The sequence below is a fragment of the Phragmites australis genome, chromosome 6, assembly GCF_958298935.1.
Source record: "Phragmites australis chromosome 6, lpPhrAust1.1, whole genome shotgun sequence".
In the NCBI taxonomy this organism is placed as follows: domain Eukaryota; kingdom Viridiplantae; phylum Streptophyta; class Magnoliopsida; order Poales; family Poaceae; genus Phragmites; species Phragmites australis.
In genome coordinates this window covers 690,641-716,653 of record NC_084926.1, presented here as the reverse complement: position 1 = coordinate 716,653, position 26,013 = coordinate 690,641, and the positions used below count along the sequence as shown (strand labels likewise).

Sequence of the window (26,013 nt, the reverse complement as noted above, 5' to 3'; positions counted from 1 at the left end):
TGGCTATTTCTCTAGTGTGCTCAGTATGGCAGCACAATTCTATCTGCATTTTGGAGTTTCTCTCTCTCTCTCTCTGAAATACCAACAAGCTTAATGTACTGGTAGTAGCAGGGGCAGTAATTTACTGCTATGGCTAAGTTGGTCAATCATCCAATCACAATCAATCCTACCAAGAAATTAACCATTGGGATCAGTGACACCTAGTTTCACCGTGTTTCTGTTTCTGTGCAAAGGTCAACATTTATGTAAAACATACTACTCCAGTTGTAGCTAGGAACCAAAAGTAAACGGTGCTGCGGCTGAGGAGTTCATACCTGTCCTTAATCAGGGGGACAGTCGTAGTGCATGGCATGAAAAACAAGGATTATCAGCAGCAGCCTATGAATACATACAAGTCCTTTTAGGGTCTCTTGATCGAGGGTAAGAACTTGGTGCCAACTCAAAGGTGAGCAATAACTCTCTTGCTTCAACATTTTGATACTTACTGAAGCTTCTGGTGGCAGATTAATTAGTTACCATCCCTTAAAAAAAACTTCTCACGGTGTTATCTTGTTGGTTTGCAAGGGAGCATCAATCATCACTTTCTGTGGTGCATCAATCAGGAAAGCATTTCAAGTGACATGAAGACATGAATGAATGTTTGCACAAAATCTGAAGCAGAAACTGTTTTTCAAGACCACAACAGCTATATAGTATAGAAGTTTATAGTGCAGTTTGACTCCATCGTCTGATCTGACTAATGACAGACACTGAACTTTTAAAAAAAAAAAAGAAAAAGTCCTCTTGGAGCCTATCACTCAATTATGCCCAGAGCAAAATTTGTTCCTCCACATCGCCAGTGCCCAATGATGTCACAGGAAGATGGATTTATCTGTAAGTCCTTGCAATAACACAAGTTCTTATTTATCCAATTAGACAGATTCTAGTGATCATCAAAGCACACTTGCCTACAATTATTTCTACTACTTAAGATCAGAACACTGATATTAAAAAAAGTTCAGTACAAGTTAATTTCCTTTTCGATCCATTCTAGCTCTCGCGCTTGCATCAGGCAAGTGGAGACGGCATGGCAGCTAAATGTATGGTCTTATTCTACATGGAGTACTTGGGGCTCCTCATCATGGCCTGGGCTAGGTAGTGGAGCTCCCCGGCGTCCGCCTTGGCGCAATGCTGCACGCCGACGTCGTCCCTGAAGCCGGCCATGAGCTCCGGCAACAGCGCTCCGCTGGGGAAGCAGTCGGCGCGGTTGTCCTGCCGGAGCAGGGCGCTGATGCTGTTGTGATCCGGCCACTGGTGGTGACTCACCGGCGAGTGCGCGCTGCCCTGGACGCCGCACGCCAGCTGCGCCTTGGCCTGCATCAGCTGCGCTTGCAGGATGGCGACCTGTATAGTGATGGAGCAGAATGTCAGCATGTGTCTCAGCATGGATGCAAGAGATGAGGCAAGATCGAACAGCATGTCGGTCACCTGCTGCTGGAGGGCGAAGATCTGCGCGACGCACCCGTAGACGGGGTCGCGGAGCCTCGCCTGCGCCTCGTAGGTGATGGTGACGACGGCCTCGCAGCGGTCGGCGACGGGGAGGTGCGAGAGCAGCTTGGAGGCGTTGCTGGCGCCGAACACCTTGTGGATGGCCGCGAACCGCGCTGCGCCCTGGTCGCTGCTGAAGTATGGCGCGAACACGCACTCCGGCACGCAACGCCGACGCAGGAACTTGCACGCCCCGCACGGCGACCCCACCCCCGTCGCACCAGCAGCGGCGGCCGCGCCTCCTCCGTTAGCAGTAGCTCCGGCCATGTGGATCACTAGCAGTAGTCTCCCTAGCTAGTGCAACTAGTGCTCTACTATGTACGATCGATGGTAGTGGTGCTGGACTAGTGGTGCAACTTGAGATGCAGACATGGATTTATAGACGGCTCTCGAAGAAGAAGACGAAGGGGAGCCGGGGAGGGATAGTAGACAGGTAGGGCAGGGTGTCTGGTTCGAAGGGAGCAAGCGTGTTAATGCTGTGTTGAACAAAAGGACCCCCGCTTGCTTAGCTTAAGCCACCCCACCTGCAGCTACCTAGATTAAAATAGGAGTTAGTACTCTCCTGCTACTAATACTTAATGTATATGTATACACGGCCTGCGATTTGTATAATGTTTGGTTTCTGTCATGGAGTAGGTATGGTGTGCCACTAATAAGAATATATATATATATATATATATATATATATATATATATATATATAGTGCCTATAGCATGAGCATAGGTCGTGCACGCCCGCTCGAGCAACAATCAAGCTTCGACGCACGTGCTAGCCCCATTGACCTAGCGCGCTCTCACCCACCTACCACGTGGGCCGACTAGATGTTGTAACTATAGACATAGAGCAGTTACAACTATATAAATAGCGAGATTGCAACTTACCTGTTCAGACTGACTAATTGTAACTTATGACGACCATGTTGCGATCGGCAATGCTGTAACTATATTGAAGCACGTTGTAACTAGAGTGTCCATCAAGTTGTAACTAGTCTACACTCGACTACCATGTTGTAACTAAAATGCTTAACATGTTATAACTAGAGTGTCTACCGTGTTGTAACTAGTACTCACTCGATAATGTATTATCGTAACTAGAGTATCTAATATATTGTAACTATATTGTCTTAACTAGAGTGTCTATCATGTTATAACTATGTTGTTCAGTATATTGTAACTCGACTGTTTCTAAATTATAACTACAACCCAAATTGTAACTATAGTATAGCACAAACCGTAACCCCCAACCTTCACCTCCCCCAAACCTATAACAAAGTGGCTTAGCGCCCACCAGGATGTCTACTATATTGTAAGTATATAACAATCTAAAACTTCATTAAAATATAGCCTTCATGAATCTCATTTTGTTAAGCATATATTTTTTCAACAATATGCTTTAAACGGATCGAAAATCGGATTTATAGTTCTAGAGATATTACATTTTAACGATTCGAATCAACAAAAAAATCTCCGCATACATGCTCTGATGGGTGGGTTGAACGTGTAACTGTGTAAGTGGTATCAACAGATTGATTCTCTTGATTTGTTAACCCAAGGAAGACTCAGCTAGTGCACGAGTAGTAAAAAGCTGGCTCGGTTGATCTTAGTGCTCGCCTATACACAGAATAAACCTGCCATGTATGTGTACGGGGACTATTCTACACCAGGGAGCAGCTACTGAACTACCGAGAATAGCACATGTATGTGTATATACATAGTCTCTAGCTGATACATCATGTGTAATGAGAAATCTAGCGAACGAAATCATTGAATTTGTACGTGAAAAATGCAGTAAATGTGCAGTAGCTGGTGATCACGGTTTTAAAAGATTAGTTGTAGGCATTCATGTTCTAAGACGACAGGAACGTGCAAGCGCAAGAGCAATCCGCGTATGGATATAAAAATGCAGGTGATTGTGCACGTACGTCCTGGTGGCATAAACAAAGCATTTCGCGCCGAACGGCCGCACTTTGCACGCACGGACTCCTCCTCCTACACCCACCTGCCGCTGGATTTATCCGGCCTCGAGCTCATCTGATTGATGACGAAGCCCATGCATGCTTGATTGCTTAATCCTCGGCTTTGACTCATCCCATCTATTTTGGCCTCTTCTTCTTCTCGTCTTGTTCACTTCAGCTTGCTCTCTTAAAACTTGCTTAAAACTTGCCTCTCTTCTCCTCTTGTTCTGGCCGTCTCGTTGTCTGCACTCGTGACAGTTTGACTGGTTTTTTGCGAAGCAGTTATTGCTCCCAAGACTCAGAAAATGAGCGTATGATCAGTGACTGAAAACTGCAGGTGCTGTGCCAAAAAACGAGGGCTTTGTTCACCGGCAGTGCACTGCTGTCTCAACTGTCACTGTACCATTCTGCTTAGTACAAAGGGAACCAGACAGGAAAAGGGGTACTTAGCCTCAGTCTGGTTTCTTTACTACACAAACAGCAGGTACCACGAGCCTAAAAAAGAGAAGCACGCAGAAACGGGCCATGGAAGGTTCAAGGGAAAAACACGCAGCTTATGGATCATACAGGTTATTCTAATAAAGAAGATTGCTGCTACACTGATACCTTACCAATATCATCACACGTTTACAAGTAAACGCACATTGTCAACACTCAAGCTTGCAAGTCACGAGGAGACGACGCAAAGAATCGTGCAGCACGACCACACGCGCACGCGCACACGGTTGCCATCAACCACGGAACTCGTGGGGATGCATCCAGATAAGAGGTTTCACATTCAGTGACAACATTACAACATAGATGAGACCATGAGAATCGATATGGCAACTCATACACGAAAAACGGAGTATAAATCGCATGCTTGTCACTGACGCAAACCAAGGAGGCCGTTGCATCGTTAGTATTGATCGCACCTTACGCTGAAGTCTGTGGAGCCAATGCATTATGTGAAGGCCGTCGTTGTTGAATCAGATCTTAGGATCTTACAGTTCTTTTGCTGGGGAAAGATTGTGCAGATCATCAAGATACACCAGAGATAAGCAGGAACAGACAGGAGCTTGCCAATTTAACCGAGCCACTGCGTCACGCGCCGTTCACCCCCACCGCCCACAGCATGGCGAATGCTGATCTTCTCGTGGGAGTACTTCTCCTGGAGGTACTCGAAAGCGTTCACATCAAGCTTGCCGCTCACTGACTTCCCCTGCTTCCGTCGGATCTGCTGCTCCTTGATCGAATTCCACAGCTTCTTGTTTGCGTCCCTCTGCTGCCTTGTGAACCGGTTCACATTGTCGTAGGCGTGCTTGGCGAACATGTCAATGGTGGTTTGTGTCCTGACAAGCAAGAGAGGGTTTAACACAATACGGAAATTCTAGCAAATGCTTACTTCCACCGTAACACATGATGATTTATCAGAGAACTCACCATGGAATTCTGTAGTGCCGAGCAGCTATTTCTAGACATTTCAAAAGAGCCTCTCGCTGTGACTTCAGAAATCTCTTTGATTCCTCCTCATCTGTTTTTTTTGTTCAGAGCTGCAACTGTCTTCTCTCGAGCTCTTTCAGATTTCTTTGACTTCTGTTAAGGAGAACATCTAAACCAAAAGGATCAGAGGATTCCTCTTTTGAGTTGGAGCCGGCAGCATCTGTGCTATCATTTGGCACAGAGTTGGAAGCTGCAGTTGGCACGCTATCATCTGCTTTATTCTCTGTTGTGCAAGTTTTGCTTGCAGCTGCAGCTTCATCATTGTCATCATCTACTGTTGCCATTGGCAGGGCTGAGATGGCATCTTTGATCTTTCCTACTGCCTTTGAGAACTACAAAATAAAAGCAAGTATATCAATCAAGTATCCCTCAGTTGATGCATTGTGTTATGGAAGATGTCGCTAGCCTGATTGCATATTACAGCAGAGGCCACATACAACTATAGTATCAATATTGGATTGAGAAAACAAGCAACATGGGTGTTTCAGAAAAATATACTCACCACAAAACTGTCATCAGTAAAAAGGTCATTAGACACCACTGCATGCAGCACCCATACGCTGAATTGAATTTTCTGTTGTTGGTCGAACAACTGCACATTAATCACAAATTGTAAATAAATCACATAGTGACTACCGACTAGAAATAACTGAAAAACTATTTTTTTCAGGGACAACAAAAACTTCACCTCTGTTACACACTGAGCAGCACTGAATAGTGTGTGGTAATCAGCTCGTACAGAAGGATCATTACATGCTCCTGGTGAAGACATTGCAGCCTCTAGTATAGCAAAGAAATGATTGATTGTCCCAGGCTTAACACTTCCAGCCTCAATAAGCGGCAGAGCTAGTTTCGATGCCTTGCTGAATTTCAAAGGATTCCCTATGTGTGAAGTTATCTTCAGCATGGCTTCAATTATTTGCGTTTCTGAAGCATCAACAGTTGTTCTGAACCGAAGACGTTTCCCAGGAACTGCAAGAAAATATGAATCATAGAACATAACCATGTGCCAAGGAAAACCAGTTTGTTTATTTGTCCAACCACAAACAATTTGTGAGACGAGAGCATACATATTACAGACATTTCATGTACCCACTCAAGAACAGTATGTAAAGGTAGCTAGGAAGAATCACAATCTTTGTGCGGGTGGAGACATGACTAATTTTCCTTCTAGTGCATAAACATGCCACAGGCAAAGTGCTATGCACTTGGTGCTAGCACAGTTGATGGAACTGGGATGGAAACCAAGATGCAGAATCACTTACAGATAGACATGTGAGTTAAAAGTAACCTCATGGCAGTCATCATGTAATGGTCAACACTGTCATCATAATATGCAAATATGTCCAGCACCAAATAGAAACGAGGAAGCCTACTTCACTTGAAATGCATCATAAATAGGAGCCTTTTTGCAAAATAACTCATAAAAAATTGAGTTTGTATTGGTAACCATAAAATTCACACAAGGATCTCTACATAACTCATATAAACTGAGTGCAAATTCCTATCATTGTCCTGAACCTTCTGACTGAACAAAGTTAGGCGTATTTTACTCAAGGTTACACCGTTGTTATTCTAAAGAATGATATAAGACTGTTATTATCCTGGTGCAAATGTAATGTGAGGTTATTACTACTTGAGTCTTACAGAAGCCCTAGGGCAGTAGCAGGGCTAAGAATCGCATGTGTCGTTGACCTTCCTTGTGTGCCTAGTTTCACATGGTCCGAGTAATTTGCTCACCAAAAATTCAGTGAACAAAGTATGGTATTGGTAATGATAAAATGCACACAGGGACCTCTACATAACTCATATAAACCAGGTGCAAATTCCCATCTCTGTCCTGAACCTTCTGGTTGAATTAAGTTAGCATATTCCACTCCAGGTTACGCAGTTGTTATTCTAAAGAATGAGAATAGGCTGTTGTTATCCAGATGCACAAAAGAGAGGAGGCTATTACTAGTTGAGTCGTACAGGAGAGACCTAGGGCAGTAGTAGGCCTAAGAATCTCATCTGTTTTGGGTCTTCCTTGTGTGCCTAGTTTCCCATGGTCCAAGTAATTTGCTCCACTAAGCTATTCTGGCTGCTTTAATAACCAATCTCAAGACACCCATCCAAACATCATCAACTGAAGCAATCTGTTGTGCCCTGATTGAGCTTGTTCTGGGATATGGGAATTGGGAGCTCTTTAATCCCGACCTAGAAATCCACCCTACTATGAAGAAAACACGTAATTCGATATCAGCAGCAAACACTTACGGTCATTTTCCTAATGTACCGTGCATTTGAAATCCAAAGTAAACGAGAAGGGGTTCCAATTCCAAGCAACGGGAGTAGCAGCAGCAGAGCATCCGGTTGAAAAATTACAAGAAGCGATGTAGCAGAGATGTCACCATGGCCTTGAGCCGCGGGGGCGACGGTGGGGAGGAGGTAGCAGTGTCGGAGGGGGAGGGCTTGTTGCGCTTGAGGGAGCTCTTCAGCTCGGGCTTCAACGGCGGAGGGGGCGGCGAGGGGGAGGCCGCGCGATCTCGGCCAGCGGCGGCGGGCGGAGGCAGGCCTTCGAAGAGGTCGTTGCAAGACATGGGGAGACAGACGGTGGCTTTTCTTCTGCTTTTTGTTTTTTCGTTTTTTTTAACCCCGTGGCGTGCGGGATAACCGAGCCGAACAAGTAAGGCCAGTGGGCTGGGCTGCACCGAAATTTGCCGGAAATTTTATGCCGTGCGATCTGCTTGACAATTTCGTGTTGGGCTTTCATTTTGTTTTCGGTTGCAACGTGGAGATAAGCTCGAATCTCGCGTCTGGATCGGTTCGGCCCGTCTTGTTTTAAAATCTAACAAGACCAACAAAATTGTCATCGGTTCGGCCCGTCTGGAGGAAAGCAGCAGTGCCCAACTTCCCATCATCCATGTTAGTCATCTGCAGACATCTAAAATTGTAAACAACACCAACAAAAGCATGAATCTGACAACATATGTTCCTTTGCATTGCTGTTTAGCAGTTGGTGCTTTGGCGATTGTAGATGCGCTATGCAGTACAGCGGCAGTAACGTATTTGTGTTGTTTTCAGATGTGGATGCACTGTCATCACCAACCTTATCGCACAGGGCATGGTGAGCTGAGAAGCCTGCCTTCGCAGTCACACGACACACCGACCACCCATCTGACACCAGCTTATATTACCGGATCTTTTGGTCACAAGGATCAAGTAGAGCTCGCACTTCATATCTTCCTTCGCAGATCAGCCATGCTTAAGGCGATGAAGATCGATCCGAGAGTGAAAAATAATGCCTGGTGGTCCTTATGCAGCGCCGGCAAGTTACAAGCGGCATAATTATGTGGATGGTTGCCGTGGAGCAGACCACAACAATGTTGTTAAAGTTGCCGGAGCGTCTCCAAGAATGGCTCCGGAGGCGACGCAAACGGCCACGCCAGATTCCACGTCGGAGCTAGCTCGGAAAAGCAGCACATGAGCCATGGCTAGAGGCAGAATGCTAGAAAAGATTTGGTTGGTTTTTCGCTCTCTCTCTCTCTCTGTCAAAAGTTTCTGTAGGCGCAGGAAAAAGTGAACAATTGGAAATCCATGCCATCACACAATTTGTTAAGCTCCAACATATGTTTTTTTTTCGGTAACTCCAACATATACATTTATTTACTCTAATACGGTGTTTGCACGCTCGTACCCCTTACGAGTAATTATTTTTTTTAAAAAGGATTCTATCAGGACAAGCGTATCATCAAAGCCCGTGGAAATATGCCTAGTGTGATCACGTTAGCCAAGCTTTCAGTCGCTTCACATTGGGTGATCGATGAACAGGAAGCTGCAACGAGACGACTCCTACTACGCACGAGGAGTCTGCAGAAAAAGAAACTGAATGGAAAGTGTACGCTGGTTAAAATTCACATGAAAATATGCACATATGATATCACGAATAGTTCTTTGTGTCGATCTAGACAAGTACCTCAAAGGACTTCCCTGACCTCTCATACTCAAGCATACTGAGAGCTACTTCACAGCTCTGAGAGACTATTGGCTCAGGGTCCTTCGCAAATTCCTCCAAAAGTGCAACGCTTTCTTGATCTACAGAACAGCACGACCAAAATATTAGGAAACTAAAAAAATGTCTGCATGGACTGGAGATGGTAAATGGCAGTCTGCCAAAACTCGCAGTATTGTAGTCACCTGCGATCGAGCCAAGGGCTTCAGCAGCTTCATGCCTGACCATTGGATGCTCACAGACATTCTTCAGGACAGTAGAGAGTGCATCCGAAGCAGCTTTATTTTGCAGCTGACCTAACACATAAGCAACCTGCAGAATAATACAGAGAACAATGGGATTACATTTGAGAAACAGTAGGAGTTGGAATGATAAGACACCACAAGAATTAATTAACTCGAGGAACTCATTGAATTGATTAATGCTCATAAAGTGAATATGACCTCATTATATTTGGACACATACACTCCAAAATCTGAAGCAGTTTCATGCCACCAATCATACCCTGATCTCTTAGATCTTTTTCTTCTTTCGAATAAGGGACGCCCCAAATTTCCATCACTAAAATATTAGTTTCTTACAGAAATGATTTATTGGTGATACTAATTACTAGCAAATTGAGAAGGTGGAACTGGATAGCTTTTCTTTCTCAAGCATAACAAGACAGGTACAACCCATCACGATTAACTGGTATTGTAAGAAAACTCAGGTTGCAAGGCTTCTTACAATTGATTAATCTAATTCATAGCTCTACAATTTCCCTGTTCCAAAGAACTATTCTTAATACCAAATAATAAGCTAGAGCCACAAACCAAGAGGACAAAAGAACAAATTCCCTTCAGAATTTGGATATAACTTAAAGTACATATTCCATGTTGCCTGATTCATGATTGTGGAGAAAGGTGCAAACAAGGATTAGCTAAATTTTGAGGAAACCTCGTGGCGTAGAAGAGCACTTTTGACACCGAGAGCTGCAACAATAGCAGAAATAGCAGCATCTCCACCATCATTCCTAAGTGCAAAAAGAGCAGCATAACGTTCATACATTGTTTCTTGCTCATTGAGGAGAAGATCCCTGAAAAATATCCACCATGTTGGTAACAGCAAGGCATGCATATAAAATAGAACGAACACACGTAAGACTGCCTTGAAAGAGTTACCTTAGTTGATCTACTGAAAGTCCATGCATTGTAGGCAGTGCTGGATCAACAGAGAGAAATGGTGAAATGGTTGTACTCTCAGCACCACTCACTTTATTCTGCTCTTCTATCCGTCTTAGTGCCAACTCACAAGTTTCTTGTACCTCCACAGCAGGATCAGCGGCTAAACTCTCCTTCAACAGGGGAACACTCTTTTCCAGGCCAATAGCTCCAAGAGCTTCAGCAGCCTAATCAATAAACATATACACTTAATCAAGGTGGATAGGAAAGCACTAGAAGCAGCATATATAACATTAAATTCATTAACTACCTCATGGCGGACAATTGGATGTAGTGAAAGATCTTTGAGAACTGCCTCCAATGCAGGGATAGCCTCAGCATCCTGCATTTGCCCAAGTGCAAATGCAGCCTCATGGGCAAGCAAGTTTGAAGAATCCCTTGCGGCTGAGCATTGTAACAAATATGTCAGGTTTTCTTCAGCCCTTTCCATTATAGTACGAGTGGCATTTCCATGCACTGTCAATCACTAAGTTGCAGAAATCTAAAGCAGCACTGTTACTAGTTGTCGGAGTATCGAGTAAGAGGGCGTCCTGGCTAACGGGCCCCACGAGGGGTATGAAGACCGGCGGGGGGTATTTTATGAACCCTGACCCATCGCTCGACCAGCGCGAGACTTGCACGACCAGCCTCCTTGCGATATACTATTGTGATCCCGCGACCAGCAAGGGCTGGTCGCGGGACGTCCATATATAACCTGTCTAATCGCATTTATTGATCTCTACTCAAACGTTTTCCTTCTCGAGGCACCTTCCTTTAGCGAACAAAGTTGTGGCCAGTGCAGATGGGCAGTGTCCCATCCCGTAGCATTAAATATTACAGAGTAAGGTTTTGCAGACCGACTTGGCACCGCGTGACAGATATGATAGGGTCAACAGGGCAAGAGGGTACCTGCACTGTCCGTTATAATAGCCCATGGGTGAAATGTTTAACTAGGCATGGAGCTACTGTTTTTGGGCTCATTTGTAAGTTCTACTTCTCTCTAGTCTAGTATATAACGAGCGAGGATCTCATCCGTAACTGGTTCAGAAAACACTTATAACAAAATACACATGACGTAAAACTGTTATCCTTTAGGAGGCTTGAACCTGGATAACCCATAGTATTCTTGAGTTCTAACAGATACACACCCGTTCAAGACGTTGATCACGCGCCCGTCGTCCGGTACACCCCGGAATTATTATCTAGGATTAACCCCCGACACTAGTGTATTGGGTTGTTGCAAATCAGGCCCATATTTGTCTTTTTCACTTCAAGGAAGAGCATAAAAGCGCTACTCATCTAGCACAGTTTTTTCAGTAGTGATAACAAAATAATGACAGACACTACGAGCTAGCAGCTACATTGGTTATAGCCACTACTCACAGTAGACCAAAGTAAATAAAACATAATCTCACGCCTACACTCTATTAAGGGGCAATTCGTTATATGCCACCGGTAAAACTCATAAATCTCTGATATGCCATCGTGTGTCTATGACGTGTAGGGTCTAATGGCATATCAGGGATTTAAGTTTTAGCCAGTGGCATGTGAGGAATTATACCCTCTATTAACATAAAAATCCTAACGTGGTATTGATCATCAGAACTTCCAGCAGATTAATATGTACAAGGCAATAGGTAAACTCCAAGAAGAAACCTAATTGGCCCTATGTTCACTAATTCTTACAAAAGCTAGCTGCTAACCTTTACAGCCCTTGGAGATATTCCCAAAATAACTGGCGCCAGCAGAAATTTAACACACAGAAACTCCAAAAGTCCAGACCAACTAATTAGCTCAAACGATAACTACTATTATCCAACATTACTAGTCACACACCATCATAAATTAAATGGAAAAGGTGAAAGCTGCCAAGACTTCTCAACTAGTCATGATGGATGATCCATATGAAAACCAGTGTTAGTGTACATTTAACTAATACAGCCTCTTGCGATCTATTCAATGAGTAGCGAAGAACCTACCAAAAGACTAAATCTTTCTAGGATCAACACCTCAGCACTAGTAGACACTGGGACTGAGGGTCATTGATTTGCAACGAGGCAACTATAACTTGGAGCTACATCGGAGCTATACCTTAGACTACTACTACTACCAGGTTACCAGCAAGGCAGCTAATTAGTGAACTACAGCACACTATCCACAGGATCTTCTCAGTCAGTTCACGAAAGCACTTAGGGCTAATAATTTGTTGTATTAGTCGCGGAGACCAATCCACAAGCAGAGCTACTAGAGCCTTCACAAGCTTCGAAGATTAAACAGTGATAAAAGGGAGATGAGTCGATGGGACAAGACCTTGGAGGAGGGCACAGCGTGGGGCGTCCCCGCGAAGGTTGCGAAGGGAGAAGAGCGCCCGGAAGCGCTCGGCGATGGGCTGCTTCGCGTCCAGCAGCCGTTCGCAGAGGAACCGCTCCATGTCCGGGGACGGCTCGAACGTGGAGGAAGCCGCCATTGCCGGCGACTCCATACGATTCACGCGGCGAGGTGGTCACTGGCGGCGGCAGCTCCTGTAAGAAAAATCCCGCGTCAGAGAAACCAGAGAGAAAAAAGGGCATTCGCGTTGAGTCGACGCCAGCCGTCCGATCGAGACACGCCACGTCACTACACGAACGAACGAACGATCCCCACTTGCTCTTGTCACTGCCACTGGCCTCCATGCCTTTGACCCCGGCCTACGTGGCAGTTAGAGGCTGTTTGTAATCTCACGTCGGCGACGGCGGAGCGTGTCCCTGCTAAAAATATGTCAAAAATTCAAAATTAGATAATATACGTGACTGTATTTACTGAAATAGATAATATGTCGTCATATTTACAGGATGAAAAAGTAAGTTTCTTCTCCATGCTACATTTATATATATTTTTATTATTTATTATATAAATAAAGTATTATAAAGAAACTTATTTTTTATCATATAACTTATGACTTAAAATAATTTTAGAAATTAATTCATCACATAAGAAGAATATTAGTGATTTTTTTTTAATTTTTGGAAATTTATTTGAGACACTAACCATTGTTATAACCATTGTTATAAGTATAAAAGTAGTTTTTTTAAGAATTTTAGTTTAAAATATATAAAATATTTTTCGGTAAATTTAATTAAAATGAGTTGCACATGGATTATGAAACACGTAAAAAAAGTTTTAAATTTTTTTAGAGTAACAGAAGGTCACCGTTTTGAAGAACAGAGAAAACGAAATTCAAACACCCCGATGTTACTGTTCATACGTGTGCCGAATGCCGAATATAGCAGGAATACAGTGTACTGAAAATTAATTTTCGGTAAATAAAATATCGAATACGAATATTAAAATTATAAATACGACGATATATTATCTATTTCAGTAACTACGGTCACGTATATTATCTAATTTTAGATTTTTATAAAAAATCTTCAGACATATTTTCTTCATTTTATATTTTAATTCTTCTTATTTTTAATAATTTTATTTTAAACAGAATCACAAACAGAAAGAAAATTATTAGAGTATTAAAGGCACGAAAATTATTCGGGCAGGGAACATGACTCACGAAGTAAACCGTGGGAGATGCCCTTAGCATTCTTCCCTTCGCGGCTCCGCTTCCACTCCTCGCCACGCTGCGAATCCCAAATCCGCGCCGATCCGACGCGAATCTAGAGGTAAGCTCGTTGGATTTCTCCCCAGATCCGCGAAATCGTTCGTCTCTCTGCGGATTTTCACTCGATGTTTTCGTGTTTTTGACGGTGATTTGTTTCTGATCGGTTTTGTGTTTGATTCGTGCTGGCAGGGGAGACGATTCGGATCGAGGCGAGCGCCATGAACCCGAGGGGGTAAGATTCTGCGCCTGCTTCTTATTTAGATCTTTGGATTTAATACGCTAATCCGATTTAGGGTTGTTGAGCGCTAGCGATTTGTTTATAGGACTGAATGTAGCTGGCTAACTGGAGGGGTCACTCGCGTTTTGGTACAGTGCTGTAGGGTATAACGGCATGCCATTAGTGCGATCGGTACACTCCGTTTGTTAGGATTAAGATGAATGATTAGTGCTGTTGTGTAGTTCAACCGATTCTTGTATAGGACCGTTTCATTTCTCCAGCTCCATTAAATTTGTCGGGGTGCTCTATGTCTGTCATTATCGTCAAATTATCATGTGGAAGCTCATTTATCTGATTGCTTGAGGGTGATGAATTTAGGTTTATTAAACATGGATGGTGGTTACTTTGCTTATCTATCCCATCAGACCAATGAATTTGTATCTTGGACTTTGAGAGCTACTATTCTAAAGCTACCTTCTGTTCATTTCTGCCTGCTGATATTTATGGGCTATGACAGCTTGAAATTTCTTGCTAAATTCCTAAATGGTTGTGGTAGTGTGTGTAGGTAATACTTCACCAGTCTTTTTAGGAAGAACGAAGAAGTTGAATGATATCTTGCTTTAGAGATGAATATAAGGTGATCAAAGCACTAGGTGTCCTGGTAGATTCTCACTGCCTCATGGCCACAACCTTCTCTTGAGCCTTCTTTCAGTCTCTCTGTATATCAAGCTCTCCAGCTTCTTAGATGTGCCTAACAATGCATCTTTACAAAGAATCCAATAATGAAAGGTAATAAAAAGGGCCTGTTGGAGCGATATAACTTAATTCCAAAGTTGAAATTTTCGGAGTTAGGTTTGTCGGATAAGCTGTGGCAACCATCAAGTCTTGCTTTCTAAAGTTTTTTTTTAATGGTGACTTCTGCGACGATATTCTTACTTGAGCATCAGTTTCCAGACCATCTAGGAATGGTCTGTGGTTAACTGACTGCAAATGCAAATTGTTAAATGGGCTAATACGAACTGCTTATGGCAATGCCTAGTGCTTATCGCGCTGCCTTTTCTCATTCTATCACTGGTTTATAGTAGTTTTATGTTGTACCGCAGCATTTCGGCAGACAATGATTTTTTTACTTGCTTCATGCTATGGGTCTAGAAGAACTGTTATTTATTGGTCCATATCAGAGCATGTGAGTTCCTTGTGTCCGCTTATGGGTTAGATATATTTTTTAACTACGAGCGAGCAGCGCATTGTGATATTGAATATTGTAGAGCTGAGTTGAGCTCTGTCAAAGTTAGAGATAGAATCAGTGGTATGAACCTTTAGGGCAACATATTTGTTTCAACTTATTTAATATGCAATTTATAGTTTGGATTGTTTCAACGTATTTGCTCAGCTTCTTTATCAAATGCATAATGTTGTCTGTGTTTCTTCATCCACTTGGTAGACGTGCCTAGGTGATCATGTACTCATAATCATTGAATTTGTGAACTTGAAAACATAGAAATGTTAGTCCCTTCGTACTTCTACATATTTGTGAATCCTTTGCTAGGACTTAGGTTTGTATTCCATATTTCCATGTGGAATCCCATTTTTATTCATACATCCTATTTTAAATGCTCCTTTGTGACAAGATTTAGTATTCATATGAGTACTTTAGTTTAGTTTGCATGTGCTGACGTGCATATTCTGAGTCCTTTTTTCTTTGCATATCATTCCTCGATATACATCTTTCAATTCTGTGCTGACTTTTTGTGGTTATTTTCTGCACTTTTAGCAGCTACCGTAGCGCCAGAACTTCTCTCTTTGATGGCATTGAGGAGGGTGGAATCCGAGCAACATCCTATTCTTCACATGAGATAGATGAGCAAGAAAATGATCGAGCTATTGATGGATTGCAGGATCGTGTCAGCATTCTTAAGCGGGTATTGTGCTACTTAATAATCAAATTTCTTAATGTTCGATGTTCATTGTTTTGTTATGTAAATGAATTGTAGTGTTTACAATTCATTTTTATTAGGTGTACCTGTTTAAGCTGTGTTCCATAGATAAGATAATAAACTAGTTTTTTTAATGCTGTAATTTTTCCACTTAAATTTGGCCAAGAAGGAATCTGACTAATCTGATGGGCCTTGTGATGGCATATCAGTGGCAACATTAATGCTATCAAATTTTCTTTTTAAGTGAGGGATGCATTTAGCTCTACCGGGTTTAGCTCTCTTTAGAAGTTAGCAACCAGATGAAATGTAGAAGGATTTTTTAGTATTTTTGTGGCTTGAAAGCAGTGGAAGTAGCCCGCAAAATGGAAAGTGTGAAGAATTTTTTACATAGGACGTGACATAATTTTGATGTAACTGTGGGCCTTGTCTCTCTGAGTTTTGCTGTCTAATCTCAGTGTAGACATGCCCAGCTCTAGAAACTAGAAATTTCTAATAGTTGGGCCACCCCAAATTAACAAATAAGATGAGTAGCAGTCGCTTCCGGAACTTAGGGCGCTTTGCTTAAATTTATGAATATTCTAGCAGCCTTTCCATTGACTACTTTGAGCTTGTTTTAATTGTTACAGTTATGGGAATATTTCCCCCATTTGTCAATTTCTTGAGGTCTCTAGACAATTATATTTGTTGAGTACTGAAGTTCTTTTACCTTCTGTAGTTGTCAGGTGATATCCATGAAGAGGTGGATACTCATAACCGTATGCTAGACCGAATGGTATTTTATATTTATCTTGCTAACCTTTTCTTCCTTGTAAGATCTCAGTCTACTATACTTACCATCATGCCTGATTCAGGGGAATGATATGGATACATCAAGGGGTTTCCTCTCTGGAACCGTGGACAAATTCAAGATCGTAAGCAACAAGAGAAACAAATAATATGCTAGTTCATCTGCCCCTTCTATTCTTCTGAGACGATTCATGTATAAATGAACTTGATACAGGTGTTTGAGACCAAATCAAGTCGGAGGATGGGAACCCTTGTAGCATCATTCATTGCGCTTTTTCTGCTGGTGTACTACTTGACCAGGTAGAAGCATCCTCGATGAAGCTATGTGTGCTGGTGTGGTCAAGAACATGCTGGAACTCTGTGTGCGGATCTGTTACGTTGCAGTATATACCTCAAACTCACTTTCCTAAAAGCGAAGTATGTTGATCCGAGTATCACGAATTCTGCACTATATAACAGTTACAGCCTGTTGGATCGAGTTTTTGCTCTGTTGCTGTAACTGCAGAAAATGGATTCTACTTTGTCGTCTGTTCCTTTGTCATGCTATCTGTATGATATAAGCAGTACCTGTAATCCTTACTAAAGATGTATCCAGTTCAGTATGAATGTTCGTTGGTTGCCTTTGTAGCTGGACTTGTTTTACTAGTATAGCATAGAGGCTTGTACAGGCAGTTGTGAGGTCGACACGCGTCGCGCGGCATCAGGCAAACAAAATCCAGATCGACGGAATAATGCTGTTGCATCATGAGCAACTGGTATAATAATACTTACAATAAGGAATATTAATGCTGTTGTATCATGATCAACTGGTATAATAATACTTACAGTGTTACAGACTTTGGTCAGCGGGTGTTTAATCGCAGAAATTATAATCATAAACCCTAACCCTAAACCTGCAATGATCAAGGATGCAATTAATGAGGGAAGATGCTCTAATCGTGCGGGAACAAGCACCAAACACCTGTAACGAGCATAGATAATTGAAGCGACCGACCGGCCCTAATCACATGTATTTCTATACACGGCTGGTATTTCTATACTATCTTGCTAATAATTTACCAGCTTTGCCAATTTGATTTCATATTTTTAAGTTGGAATTTGTCATATCGAATTTCAACTTTAATTTTCACGGGCAACTTTTACCACCATATACTTAGCTTATATCGGTACTAATAAATCGTAAGAGGGATGGGCTTAGAATGTCAAAAGTTAAGGTATTACTATACACATAAAACTAAATGAACATCAAAATCGCACTAGACTAGATGTAGGCTCTGTTTGGTATCGAGGTGCATTGTGATAATCTTTGTTCATCATTGGAGCTGCTTCCGGAGATATTAGTATGCTTTACGTGCTATGCTGAGGCCATGAGTTCAAAACTCCGCTCTCCTTGGTATACGGATACCTAGCCAGTTCCTCCTCCCTATTATTCCTTTTCTTTTATTTGGCGTATACTAATATATCACTTTGGTTGCACACCACCCCATCAATGTTTGACAAAGCTTAGGCTATCCATCTCTGGGAGATGCGCCACTAGTTTAATTAGTGGGAAATGCTTTATTAAAAAAGCTTAGCGGTTAATGTACTTAATTGGCTGCATGCAGTAAGCTTTTGTTTTGTTACTTTCTTCTTTAGATTAGAGTGGAGGCATGAGCATGGCATGATCTTTATTTGGGTGCCTTTGTTGTACTTTGCAAATGCGATGCCATATTTGTCATGGACCACAAGAGTTCGGTATATGCACAGTTTTTTTTTCCGTCTCTAAACTTCAGCCTCGTGGGTTTGGTTCTGAAGATTCTCACAATAAAACCAGATGTGGACATGATTGCCATTATCAAGTTGCAATACTGTGATCTTCGTAGCAAGAACATAGAGATAAGTGTGTAGCAACTAATTTTCTTTAAAAATATATAAAATTATTATGTTGTGAATCATTGATAAAAAATGAATGAGCGTACTTGACTATTAGCAAATGCCTGCCTAGTTAAGGTTACCAATTGTGGGGGCTATCGAGTAATAGTTATTCTAACGAAAGATGCTATGAATGGGAATCTTCTGTCAGAAAGTTTCTTAATTAATTTTAACAACGTATGTATGCTTCAGGTCACAGGACATCATCCTTTTGTTTGTTTTGTACAGAGATCTAACATAAAAAGCATACATATTGTTTATACATTGCCTTGATTTGTTTAAAGCAATCCCTACTTGTAGCTCCAAAATCTTTCAGTATTATTCTCTTCGACATAATATCAACTCCATCCCTGCCTGAGAACTCTGAAGCAGTCTTAGGTCTTAACCAGCCTGCAAAGAAGCACATCAAAGCACGATATATAGTAGCAAAAAAAAACCTTAATTAGCTTACAAGCTGCAAACACCAGCAGCAATGGTAGCACAATTCTTTTGATGGTTCGTGCAGGTAGCATAAACTATAAAACTAAAATCTATTGCTCGCAATGGATAAAGAGAATATTCAAAATTTTGTCACTAACTTATCCAGAGCAAGAACAAAAAAAGAAAACTAATGACTGGATGCATTGGTACGTACAATTGTACAAAAAAGGAAAGTAGAAGTACATCTCTTCTTAAAAAAACATGAATGCATTGGTACAATTGGCATATCTATTTGTTACAATACCTTGTATTAAAGGCCAACACCGTACAAATTGTGGCTTACTAATTATAAATTGCATGATGCATGCGTCCTTGTTTTGTGGTCAGATGACAACCTTGCAAGTGACAAGCAAACGAAACAATATCCGTAGTACGGATAGGAACACGAGTAATTAAATCAAGTTGTACTCAAGTAGGACAATTTCTCGATGAATCCCATTTGTGTAGGGATTTTTAGTCCAAAGCTGCATTGACATCACTATTTAGTAAGAAAAGTAGGTACTTGGAAAAGCGCAACATATATAACACATTGGATTTCATTCTACTTTTTAGAAACAAACATTCCATCATATGATTAGACAATTTATCATTTTTATGAAAAATTGTAAAACAGTACAGGACTCCATTAAAGATGGAGACACAAATTTATTCATGCGAAAAACACTATTGAAACTGCAAATTATTGGACAGGAAAGCTAGAGGATGAGTGATGTCTCATTGGCTGCAAGTGTTGAGAAAGGTGGCAACACCAAAGGGCTGGTTTTGTTTAGTTGGGATGTCGGAGTTTTGAGAAAAGGACATGCACCCCACCTGCCTTCTGCACACATTCCGACACACAAAAACACTAATCCCCCAACTAGACATGTCCATCGTACCCGGCCTAATCGTAATCAATCCTAATTACCATCCACAACAAAACTAATTCCATCCAACTCTATCACCTTCCTAATTCAGGACCAACGTCACACCAGCAACTTCAAAGGGTGGTGGAACAGTAGGATCACATCTATAATGTTTCTTGTCCTTTGAAAGAAAAGAGATCACTTTCTCGCTTGGAAAAGAAAGACCAGAGATCATGGGTAAAATGGTGTCACATCCAATTTTATAAGACCAAATTAGATGTAAACTACGTATATATCAGGATTAATTTTATTATACATGTAGTGATGTTATTAGTGATAAACAGTACTATATCGAATAAAATCAGTTTTGTTGAAACAAATAACAGCGTTTTAAACAGTAGCAGAAGAATAAGAGTAAACTCCAATGAAAGCTTTATGGCACACCACATTCAAATTGATTGGAGGCAACATGAACTAGGACGCTTTGCCTTCATTATAGTCTTCAACATTCTTGATTTTCTCGTAGTCTTTTCCAACTGAGCAATATTTATTATTAGAAATAGCAAGTATGAGTACATATCGTACTCCGCAAGTATAAAAAATATATGATATGAGTGCTTAAGATAAGAAAGACTTGACTCAGGTTTACTACATCTATGTCTTCCTAATCTAGGACTCAAAAAAATATAGCAGTCATATTTACTATGTGTGACAATATTGACTTCACGAGAACAGCTCATCAGATTCCATCCGAATACTAAACTCACAAGATATTCCATACTTGGCTACCAACTCATCGGGTTACCACCACTCGATTATTAGAACCAACAATCCAAGATTCCCACTCTTGACCCTGAACACGACTGATATACCAGTTTTACAATCTGTAGAGGTTGCACACTCTATCCATAAGTCATGATTTTATCACCCGTATTACCAGGTGGCAGTCTCTATGTTGCTATGCCAGCCAAACACTTGCACACTTCCTATCATGTGCCATCAAGAGATCACTACAAGACCATTGTAAAGCTCCCATAGACCCGTAAACACTCACTAAAATTTTACCGCTAACAATGATTCTATCACTGCAGAGACCCCTTCTTGTAGCACTCAAATGTCCACTTGTTCCTAGAGAATCAGAGGGATAGCTAATTAATGAGCTAGTCCGTACCTATATAAACCTCGTGGTTACGTTATTATACCAGGTTACATGTTCATGAACCAGTCCTTAGGATCCTATATAGGTACAAACCACAACTAAACTGTACATTCCCGCACCATTATCAAGTCAACCATCCTGTTAGAATCCTTAATTCCATGTTGCTACAAAAATTACCATTATCGATTCATGTTGCATAGACCATTAATTAGATAAATATTTAAACCACCTGATTCGACAACACGACTAGGAATTTCTACCCTAGACACCCAAACTTTAGCAAAACGAAGAGGATCGAAGGGGCTGACAGGTGGGCTCGGGCTATCAGCGAGATGAAGAGAGGGAGGGAGAAAAATGGTCGTCACAAATTTTCATCGAGTAAGATACAGTGCTACAGATTGATATGTTAGATTCTTACCCATCACCATTAGAAAATGAATTACAATGTTTTGATACCAATTCTCAATCACGACTACATAGAAAACTTTTATTATTAATTGTTTTTAACCGTTGTTGGGTTGTTATCAGCATGCCAAACAACACACTATCATCTTAATAGGGACCGATATGAATATGTGTGACCTTAAAGAATAAAGAAAATTCTTTGAAGTGGAACGCTAACATGTAACGTAGTTTATAAAATATATAGCTAGTCTCATTTGAATTCACATGGCATACGGGACCAGTAACCAGTCAAAATAAAAACCAAATAACCTATGGAGGAGCACGTAGGGGGGAGATATGGGGGTGAGGAGTAGGGTGCGCCTTGCAAAAAGGCCAAGTAGATTACATAGATTAATAGTGGCACCCAAAGTCTCTCCTCTCTCCCTCTATCAAGTCTTCCTCCTTACATGTCTATCTTTCTTATACCCACTTGCCCCTTGCCTTCCTCAAAGTTCCGAGACCAAGCTATTCTTCTTTTTCTCCTCCTTCTCCTCCTTGATCTCTCCGAGCTCTTTCTATCTCAGCACATACCACTCACATCTAGAGCAAGCGAAGCAGAGAGAAACCTAAGAGGGGCCGGGGTTCATATGTATATGCTTTCCTAACTCCTTACAGATCAGTCTACAGCAAGTGCAGCTGCTGCTCTCATCCAAGGTATGCAAATATATATGTACTCTACATCTAGATCTCCTCAGGTATACACATGCAGAAATCTTTTCTTTTTCTTCCTGGCTTCCTTTCTTGTCTTCTGCAGAGATATACGAACCTTGCAATATATGTATCATTCATAGAATTATGCACAGACTCACCTGTGTGTATGTAATTAGTGAGCTCTCAATAATCTCTCTGTGTTTCGTTTGTTGTTGATTTGCATGTGCTAATTAACCAAATTCAGAACCGTCAAGCTGGCGAACCGGTGGTGGACGGGCCATTTGGGCCTCCCGGAGCAGCCGTCCGGTTCGTCGGGCCCCAAGAACGAGCCCCCGGCCGTCAAAGACACTGAGTCAAGCCCGGCAGGGGGCGCGGGGGCCGACCATGTAGACGAGAACAACGAATCCGGTGGCGGCGAGCCAGGCGAGGGCGCGGTGGTCGTGGCGCCGAACCGGCGCCCCCGCGGCCGCCCGCCGGGCTCCAAGAACAAGCCGAAGCCGCCCATCTTCGTGACGCGCGACAGCCCCAACGCGCTGCGCAGCCACGTCATGGAGGTGGCGGGGGGCGCCGACGTGGCTGACTCCATCGCGCAGTTCTCGCGCCGCCGCCAGCGCGGCGTCTGCGTGCTCAGCGGCGCCGGGACCGTCGCCAACGTCGCGCTGCGCCAGCCATCCGCGCCCGGCGCCGTCGTCGCGCTCCACGGCCGCTTCGAGATCCTCTCGCTCACCGGCACCTTCCTCCCGGGCCCCTCTCCGCCGGGGTCCACGGGGCTCACCGTGTACCTGGCCGGCGGCCAGGGGCAGGTGGTCGGCGGAAGCGTCGTCGGCTCGCTCATCGCCGCCGGGCCGGTCATGGTGATCGCGTCCACGTTCGCCAACGCCACCTACGAACGCCTGCCGCTCGACGAGGAGGAGGAAGGCCCAGCCCCGCCGATGCCTGGCGGGGTCGACCCCCTGATGGGCGGCGGCCACGGGATTGCTGACCCGTCGGCGCTGCCGATGTTCAACTTGCCGCCGAACAACGGGCAGCTCGGCGGGGGCGACGGTTTCCCGTGGGCGCACCAGCGACCACCGTACTGATCCATCGATGGCAAGCAAGCAATAGCAAGGCAAATGGCGGCACTGATGTGCATGGTCACTGTTCCATTGGAGAAGGAGTGGCGCCATTAGGTTAGTACATATGATGATCGAAGTGGTAACTAGCTAGAGTACTACTACTACTTTATTGTTGTCAAATAATCAACTGCTGTTGTGTTTATCAGACTTAATTGAGAATGCATGCTTGCCCGGATGTGTTGCATGCTAACGTTTGATTTTCAGAGGTTATTAATTTGTCTCTAGCATTGTGTTCTTAAATTTCTTCTTTAATCTCTTCGATTTGTGTTGTGCAACTTGGAGTATAGTTTGCATTGAAATACTTTAGTAACATAGTGTCAGTTGGTCCCAAATCGGGTATCATCTATGTATCGTTCTTAGCAAATGCACTTATTCTCGCTCATCTCTCTAATGGAATCTCTTTGGATCGATAGGGAATGGGCCGGGATCTAACTCCTTCATTAGGATGTAGTTAAAAATCCAACAAATTATTATCGAGCAATCATCCCTATCCAAACACATCCTAATTAAATCTGGTAGAAAAGTGCACAGTACGTACAGCATCTCAAGCTCGTTTGAAAAAATATATATAGGGTTATATATGTGCATTAATGTTGGTTATATATATATTATATACATTGTGCATTAATGGTGGTTATATATGCCAGAAGAGGCAGATTATTAAGAGCTGCAGCGGCCTGTTGCTTAATCACACTGTGCACATTAGCACAATGTTTGCATTTAATGTAAGTAAGAATTTTCACTAAACTGCACCGTGCATATATGTTATATTACCAACATTTATATATCGACACTGCCTGGATATCAAACTATATATTTTTTCTTTCAGAAAGAAATTGTGCATTAATTTTTCAAATGAGGTTGGGAGTCTGTTCATATAGTGTGGATTTAATCTAAAACTTGTATGCATGACTTGCACTAGTTAGATTGATAGGTTGCATGCGATATGCATGCTCGGATAGGCGGAGTGATGATCGAGCTCAGATTTATAAACTGAACTTGTGGTGTGTAATTAAGCAATTGAGCGACTGTTCTGCATACTTGTACCTTTTGTTTCTTGCTGTGTGTATATGCGTGGTTATTGCACATAGTGGAATTCTAATAATCAGAAACTAAACTTATGTATTTAAGTTCAGAAGGCGTACGTACGCATACGTACTGCTTTCTACCTTTTGATGAAAAATGTGGAGCAACTATATATATGCTTAGCCATGCAGTGGTGGAGCTTGGGCACAAAATTAAGAAGAACCTACACTAATGATGAATAAATTAAGCAAGGTAGGGGTGATCACTTTGAAACTTAATAAGCAAAATTACCTAAATACTACTATTTTTATTGAGTAGCTGCACAAATATCAGGGCCCCCTTGGCCCCAACGAAGTTCCACATCTGTAGCCATGCATCATCAGAGTTTTGTTGATCATGAATGCTAATGTGCACCATTTTATATATTTTGAAACTTCTCATGGCATGTTTTTGACAAAAATGAAGATTTTGTACAGATAGATATGTATTTCACATTTTTTTAATATGATATTGATTTTGTAGCAATAGGTATATATTAAGAGAAATTCATGGTCAAAGTATATTTTAAAAACATTTTTCAAATCCTAACATGCCACATAAAAAGAAATAGAGGCAGTATATAGTTGCTACAAATGACGATATAATGTATTTAGGAAAAAGCCCGTTTTACTCCTCTGAACTATGCCAGTGGTTCGCATAACTCCTGAACTTTCAAACTGTTTATTTTACTCCCCCAAAGTTTCAATACCGTATCACTTAACCCCTGAGCTAGTTCCAATAGCGGTTTTAGTGACGTGAAAGTGATTTTTGATGACATGGACTTATCCACAATTATGTGGATTTCCATGTTACCTCCGACGACCAAAATAGGAAAAACTTTCCTGCTCGTCGGAGGAGACGCGCACGGTGGTGCAAAAGCCAATTTGTGGCTATGGGCTTCGAGTGGCGTGAGGCAAGCAGGGAAGTTTTTCCCATCTTAGTCATCGGAGGTGACGTGACAATCAACATAGTTGTGGAGAAGTCTATATTATTGAAAACCGCTTTCACATCACTAAAACCGTTATTGGAATCACTTTAGGTGTTAAGTGATCCGGTATTGAAATTTCGGATGAGTAAAATAGACTGTTTGAAAGTTCAAGGGTTATCTAGACTATTGATATGGTCATATCCAGTATTCAGAGTTTGCCTCGATTTCGGAGAAATAAAGTGAACTTTTTCCTTGTATTTATTATACAACCCTAAAATGTACAGCCTCCATATGTTCTCTTTTGCTTGTCTTCCTTAATGGTTGAGCGGCATCGCCCGTCTCACTGATCAGTGCTCCCTACAACAAGTAAATGCGTTCAATAAGCATGTAGATGAAGTGTTGCTCGATCCTTATGTGTATAAATAAATAATTGCACTCTTAGTCGTTTAGATTTATTAGCTAGCTATTGTGTCCATCGAGATTAATCTTGTTGATACACGTAAATAAAAGGTCATGTTTGTCAATTCTTAAAAAAAATGCGGATAGTAATAGTCCATTCGACAAAAATCGAAAATGATAATAAAATGCCCGTTGTCAGTTCTAGCCATGAACTGATAGTGATAATGGAGGTATTATCACTGTCGGTTTGTTATATTAACCAGTATTGACAATAGAATACAACATATTTTTGAAAATTCACAACTTTTTCATAGGATGTTAGATGGAGAC

At 42.0% G+C, this 26,013-nt stretch overlaps 4 protein-coding genes and 1 pseudogene across 7 annotated transcripts; 2 read left to right on the top strand and 3 right to left on the bottom strand.

Moving 5' to 3' along the window:
- Positions 1–866: 866 nt before the first annotated feature.
- Positions 867–2,030, bottom strand: LOC133920318 (LOB domain-containing protein 16-like). Its single transcript, XM_062364926.1, has 2 exons — positions 1,468–2,030; positions 867–1,383 (listed from the first exon to the last, which is right to left on the bottom strand). The coding sequence occupies exons 1-2, from the start codon at positions 1,792–1,794 to the stop codon at positions 1,093–1,095; spliced, it is 618 nt and encodes a 205-aa protein (XP_062220910.1). The 5' UTR covers positions 1,795–2,030; the 3' UTR covers positions 867–1,092.
- Positions 2,031–4,085: 2,055 nt separating this feature from the next.
- LOC133920897 (uncharacterized) lies at positions 4,086–7,598 on the bottom strand (annotated as a pseudogene).
- Positions 7,599–8,523: 925 nt separating this feature from the next.
- Positions 8,524–12,728, bottom strand: LOC133920896 (deoxyhypusine hydroxylase-B-like). The gene is made up of 7 exons (XM_062365516.1): positions 12,465–12,728; positions 10,426–10,559; positions 10,116–10,342; positions 9,892–10,030; positions 9,141–9,267; positions 8,920–9,038; positions 8,524–8,828 (listed from the first exon to the last, which is right to left on the bottom strand). The coding sequence occupies exons 1-7, from the start codon at positions 12,634–12,636 to the stop codon at positions 8,799–8,801; spliced, it is 948 nt and encodes a 315-aa protein (XP_062221500.1). The 5' UTR covers positions 12,637–12,728; the 3' UTR covers positions 8,524–8,798.
- A 923-nt stretch (positions 12,729–13,651) lies between these two features.
- On the top strand, positions 13,652–17,316 carry LOC133920895 (bet1-like SNARE 1-1). 4 transcript variants are annotated; one of them, XM_062365515.1, is made up of 6 exons: positions 13,652–13,810; positions 13,939–13,981; positions 15,744–15,888; positions 16,619–16,675; positions 16,755–16,814; positions 16,904–17,316. In XM_062365515.1, the coding sequence occupies exons 2-6, from the start codon at positions 13,968–13,970 to the stop codon at positions 16,991–16,993; spliced, it is 366 nt and encodes a 121-aa protein (XP_062221499.1). In that variant the 5' UTR covers positions 13,652–13,810; positions 13,939–13,967; the 3' UTR covers positions 16,994–17,316. The 4 variants fall into 4 exon arrangements, with proteins under 4 accessions (XP_062221499.1, XP_062221497.1, XP_062221498.1 ...); XM_062365513.1 differs by having other exon boundaries at positions 15,741–15,888; XM_062365514.1 differs by having other exon boundaries at positions 13,652–13,811; positions 13,936–13,981.
- Positions 17,317–17,877: 561 nt separating this feature from the next.
- On the top strand, positions 17,878–23,501 carry LOC133920760 (AT-hook motif nuclear-localized protein 20-like). Its single transcript, XM_062365353.1, has 2 exons — positions 17,878–17,903; positions 22,421–23,501. The coding sequence occupies exons 1-2, from the start codon at positions 17,878–17,880 to the stop codon at positions 23,253–23,255; spliced, it is 861 nt and encodes a 286-aa protein (XP_062221337.1). The 3' UTR covers positions 23,256–23,501.
- Positions 23,502–26,013: the final 2,512 nt, after the last annotated feature.

Excerpts from the sequence above, each read along its gene's own strand:
- LOC133920895 (XM_062365513.1), top strand. Across the intron at positions 15,889-16,618 it reads GTGTCAGCATTCTTAAGCGG|TTGTCAGGTGATATCCATGA; the intron begins GTATTGTGCTAC and ends TACCTTCTGTAG. Across the intron at positions 16,815-16,903 it reads CCGTGGACAAATTCAAGATC|GTGTTTGAGACCAAATCAAG; the intron begins GTAAGCAACAAG and ends AACTTGATACAG.
- LOC133920896 (XM_062365516.1), bottom strand. The coding sequence starts at position 12,636 with ATGGAGTCGCCGGCAATGGCGGCTTCCTCCACGTTCGAGCCGTCCCCG. Across the intron at positions 10,560-12,464 it reads ACGCTGTGCCCTCCTCCAAG|CCGCAAGGGATTCTTCAAAC; the intron begins GTCTTGTCCCAT and ends TACAATGCTCAG. Across the intron at positions 8,829-8,919 it reads GGTCAGGGAAGTCCTTTGAG|TTTCTTTTTCTGCAGACTCC; the intron begins GTACTTGTCTAG and ends CTTTCCATTCAG.
- LOC133920760 (XM_062365353.1), top strand. The coding sequence starts at position 17,878 with ATGGGCTTAGAATGTCAAAAGTTAAG. Across the intron at positions 17,904-22,420 it reads TTAGAATGTCAAAAGTTAAG|AACCGTCAAGCTGGCGAACC; the intron begins GTATTACTATAC and ends AACCAAATTCAG.
- LOC133920318 (XM_062364926.1), bottom strand. The coding sequence starts at position 1,794 with ATGGCCGGAGCTACTGCTAACGGAGGAGGCGCGGCCGCCGCTGCTGGT. Across the intron at positions 1,384-1,467 it reads TCTTCGCCCTCCAGCAGCAG|GTCGCCATCCTGCAAGCGCA; the intron begins GTGACCGACATG and ends ATCACTATACAG.